Source organism: Epinephelus moara, chromosome 16 (genome assembly GCF_006386435.1).
Source record: "Epinephelus moara isolate mb chromosome 16, YSFRI_EMoa_1.0, whole genome shotgun sequence".
NCBI lineage: Eukaryota > Metazoa > Chordata > Actinopteri > Perciformes > Serranidae > Epinephelus > Epinephelus moara.
In genome coordinates this window covers 44,298,821-44,303,702 of record NC_065521.1, presented here as the reverse complement: position 1 = coordinate 44,303,702, position 4,882 = coordinate 44,298,821, and the positions used below count along the sequence as shown (strand labels likewise).

Here is a 4,882-nt window from a genome sequence, read left to right as displayed (position 1 = left end):
ATTTTATATGCAAATATTTTAATAAAGTATTTCTTGTTTAAGTACATGGGATCTTAGGATTTTTTTTTTTTTTTTTACTGTGGTATCGACTTTGGTATCGAGAACTGTGTAATTTTACTAGTATCGGCACCGCCTACTGAATTTTTGGTATTGTGACATCCCTACTCTGTCCAGAATGCAGTCCTAGGAACAGCTGAGATACTGCCCAGAACCTTCAAGCTTCTGGTAGAGGACCTGAGCTTGAAGAAGACACATAGCAGGGGTGAGAGAGAGATTTTTATACATATATTACTGTAAACGATGATACAGTAATTACAAGACAAATGCTGCTGGCCTCCCCTCTCCCCATTTTCAATCAGGATGTTTGAATTTAAACAGAATCATCTTAATTCAACACCCCTGAGAGCTTTGTTCTGAGAGGTGTCTGTCAGTTTACTTTTCCCTAAACATTTACCTGCAGCAATACAGGGTAGCATACCTGTGTATGTGTGAAATGTGAGTTAAGTAAAAATTGATATTAAATGAAAATAAAAAAGAATTCATCTGCGGATGTGGGTAAAGATCTGATAACTAATAAACTGTATGCAATGTGCGGACAGAGTCACAGGGAATAAAATATGGTCAGTTTTAGACTGCCCGCATGGCTTATGGGAAGAATCTCTTACAGTATCTTAATGATAACCTTACTTGGATGATATGACCGTGTGTCACACTTGGAACTTTTAAAGGTAAAAATTGATTATCTATTGTTCTCTTGATTGGGATTTTCATTACAGAGCAGTGGGCTAATCAATTATAAACATTAAAGGCAAAACATGTATATTGGTTCTTGTTTCTTTCTTTTCTTTCTTTTTTTTTTTTTAACTTTTTGGTTGTTTCAATGTGTCTGATACAATTTATAGGCCTGTAAATACATAAATTCACAGTTGAGACTGTGCAGCCTGTTATTGCCAACCATTACCTTCATTAATCTCTTGGAATCTGTTCGTCTTCTTCTATTTTACAACAGAATATGTCATTAAAATGAATAAGAATATTTATTGGGGATATCATTAACACTCCCTGTGTTTGTCCTGGAGGACATCAACGAAGATATGTCTGACAGTAACTCTTTGTTAGGAAAATATTTAAAACAGTTGTGTAGTGACCTTATCTAGTAAAATGCAAACGTTCACATACACACAATTTAAAATTAACATTTTTCACAGGTTTCAGTTAAAGATCTAAGACTTTTTGATGCACACACACACACACACACACACACACACACACACAAAAAAAACTTACTTCTTTCAAACTTTGGTTGTAAATTTGTTAAAATCTGTGTCAGTGATCACTTCACCTTTTCCAAGATTATCCATTCACCTGACAGGTGTGCCTTGGGCTGGTCAAAATAAAAGGCCACTGTTAAATCTGCAGTTTGGTCACACAACACAGTGATAAATATAAATAAGTCTTTTTTGCGAACAGAAAAATGATCAGATCTTTAGTTTGAACCTGGGAAAAACGGGAGCAAATTAAAACTGTTTGGTTTAAACTTGTGTTCAGTGTGTATTAGCGAAGTCTGGGACACAGTTTTATAGCTTGATCATTGTGTTTGTACATCTGCTGTATCTGCTTTCCTGGTTAACATCCAGATCTTCTTATAATGTGGGCACTACTGTCCATATAACTGTCGGTACAACTGCAGATGTTGAGATTTTACCCACATTTTCTACTCCATGTGACGACAGCCGGTAACTAACCAGTTAATTTTCTGATTAATTTAATTAACTGACTCAGTTTCAGCTTCAGAAATGCATTTTAACAGGCTATCTATTTAGAGAACGTTAAGTTTTAATTTTTTGTGATGTAATTGTCTTTCCTTTTATTTGTTGGCTTTGCTGACTGACGCACGGCTGGCTGCGTTAACATGCAGAAACATAGCACCCACGGCCAACTCTCCATTCTCCACTGGTTAGCTGATGTTAGCCTTGGCCTCTCTGCACTGCGCACCACTGGGTCGGGTAGGAGCTAGCTGCCAGCACTGCACATTCAGAGATTACCGCTAATTACGCTAAGCTGGGTAGCCATGGTGAGTAAGTGGCTTCATTTTGACCCCCCCCCCCCAAAAAAAACCTTTAGCATTGTTAACTACATTAGCAACACTAGCCGTGCTGACACCGCTAACAGCCCTAACAGTAGTTATCATTGCTGACGAGGGTTTGCAGCTCAAAATTAACTAACTCATAGGGGCGACCTGGGGGGGGCGGTGTCACAGACTTTCAGTTAGTTGCTGTAAAAACTCAAATTCAGCAAAAGCAAATCCCACACCGCCAAGACATCCCGCCAGCCATAACAGCTGTATATGAATAACAATTTTTATTTGAATATCTGGAGCACATCCTGTAGCTGAGAGGCAAAAAGGCAGTATATTCATAACTTATGACTTTCCTTGAAGAGCATTCCAGTTTTCCCCCATGTCTGAGCCAAGAGATTACTCATTATTATTTATGATGATTAAACATGATCCTGTGCGCAGGTGTTGGAGTCAAGGCATCCAAAGGCAGTATATAAACAGTAGGTTTCCCTCTCAAGGACACCCTCCTACCTGCTACTGCTGCAAATGCAACTTCACCTGGTCATCACATGGTAAGGCTGCCTTTCATCACTGCATCAGCTGTTTTCATTCATATCTACAGAAAAGACTTGTCATCTTTTCATTATTACATTTAATTTTCACTTTCACTTTTTCATGAGTAGTTCGTTACCAGGACTTGTTTTATTTTGTCTTCCTGTATCACCAAACACCGTCGCTCTAAGAAGAATTTTTCAGCTTTTAGTTTTGTAATTTAAATTCACATTTTGCATTATTATTATACTATATCTTTACACAGATGGCATCAAGTCTTCTTCTCATTGTGGTCCTCTGTTTGACCAGTGGACTGTGGATTGGAGCAAATGTAAGTAATCTTTGGTGTTACAACACCTAAACTTTAACATAAAACCAGTCCCGTGGGAGCTCTTCCAGCCCAAAAACATGCTTCTGAAATGAAATATGAATGTTTTATTAACATTTTGTAAAAAGAAAGTGGACAAAACACATTTGTCATATTAAATCTAAAGTTACAAATGGAGGCAAATCTAAGATGAGTTTGACACTAAAGATGTCTTTATCTCCACAGGCATCATGTGAAGGTTGGTATTTCTCAGAATGGTGGAGGGGAAATACTGTAGTTGCCACTTTGTCACTGCACATCAGATTATTGATAGGACTACAATTTTTTTCATTTTTAAGATTGCTCTGTGCTCAACAGCTTCTTTTTGTTGGGCTGTCTATAAAGACTGAGCTGAGGAACAATATTCTCACATCCTCTCTGGCTTTGAACAGCTGGAGGTTTTTTGCACAACTGTACTATTCATCTACAATTGTGTTACAGATCACTGCTGCAAAAGTTGCCCTCCTGGTTGGGCTCACTTTGGCAAACGGTGTTTGCAGTTCCACCACACTGAAAAGACCTGGTCTCACGCCGAGGTACATTTTGAAACAAATTCAGTCATAATCCATTGGTGGGCCACCCGCTCTACCTCTGAGCAACAGCCGCTGTAGCTTTCTATATGAATGAGACATTCATATAACACAGCTTCACTATTATCTGCTACTGATATGACACTTTATTGGTTTGAAATACACAGAATTTTATTGTGGACTTTGTCTCTAATATTTTTTAATCTCTCTGTCCTATTTTTTCTCACTCTTTGTCCTTTTTTGCTCCACATTTCATTTTCCTTTATCAGCATTTCTGCACCACTATTGGTGGAAATCTGGCATCCATCCACACCAAAGCTGATTACGAGTACCTCAGAAATATGATTTTCAGACTGACTGGTGCACATACAACCACTTGGCTTGGAGGCTACGATGCATCAGGCGTGAGTCCACCTATTATTTAACGTACATGTTGTACCCAATCTTTGATAAGAAGCACTACAGTTTAAACATAACTGAAATACGTTAAATGAAATTAATGAATTAAGTTAAAGGCTATGTAAAAAATGAAAAGCACATTCGTCTTTCAGGAAGGCGTGTGGCTGAATAGTGATGGTTCACCATTTACCTTCAAAGACTGGGGCACAGGGGAGCCCAACAACAGTGGTGGAAAAGAACACTGCATGGAGATTAACTTTGAAGGTAAAACTTGATTAACTGTTTTCTTCTTGGTTGGGATTTTTACTGAGAAGCAAAAAAAAAAAAAAAGGATCTTATGTAACTCCTGATGTGGTGTATCCTTACATCATTATTGTGTTTTGTTTTATTCATACTTTGAATTTTGTTTTCCTTTTTGTTTGTTTTTAATATGAACTTTCATTTGCAACAGTGAAGCAATAACCCAGGTTTAGGAGAGTGTGATATGAATAAAGTTTTGTGATGTAAATACCGTCTAGCAGAACCTTTTAACATGCTATTATTTGTTGTCTACAGGAAAGAGTGTTGTCAACGACATTAGTTGCGATCACAAGAGTTCTTTTGTCTGCGCCAGACATGTATAATCACTCCACCACTCCACTTCGCCATGGTGGGGTCACATCCCCACTGACGATGTCACTTGAGAGGAAGTCAGGCCTCCATGACATCACTGCTGGAAGATCTTTTGACAGTTCTAAACTGATTTCAGCCTCATCAATAAACACATACTGTATATCCTGTTCAGCAGTGTGCCTCATATCTTTGTATTACCATCTCATCCACCAAAGTTTGTCCATAAAACTGTTCGAAAACATTTTCAATCAATTGATTTTACTTCAGATTATGGTTCAGTCTCCAAAAAGATTTCATATAGGTTCATACCATAAAAATCACAGTCACATAAATATCAAACACAACCTATGTAACACCTGAAAT

At 37.8% G+C, this 4,882-nt stretch overlaps 1 protein-coding gene across 1 annotated transcript; it reads left to right on the top strand.

The window, feature by feature from the left end:
- Positions 1-2,876: 2,876 nt before the first annotated feature.
- On the top strand, positions 2,877-4,590 carry LOC126402236 (galactose-specific lectin nattectin-like). The gene is made up of 6 exons (XM_050064030.1): positions 2,877-2,942; positions 3,165-3,177; positions 3,420-3,514; positions 3,778-3,912; positions 4,060-4,171; positions 4,463-4,590. Exons 1-6 carry the CDS (start codon positions 2,877-2,879, stop codon positions 4,528-4,530), a joined length of 489 nt encoding a protein of 162 aa, XP_049919987.1. The 3' UTR covers positions 4,531-4,590.
- Positions 4,591-4,882: the final 292 nt, after the last annotated feature.

Coding starts and splice junctions, on each gene's coding strand:
- LOC126402236 (XM_050064030.1), top strand. CDS start 2,877: ATGGCATCAAGTCTTCTTCTCATTGTGGTCCTCTGTTTGACCAGTGGA. Junction 3,515..3,777: donor AGACCTGGTCTCACGCCGAG/GTACATTTTGAA, acceptor TTCCTTTATCAG/CATTTCTGCACCACTATTGG. Junction 3,913..4,059: donor GAGGCTACGATGCATCAGGC/GTGAGTCCACCT, acceptor TTCGTCTTTCAG/GAAGGCGTGTGGCTGAATAG.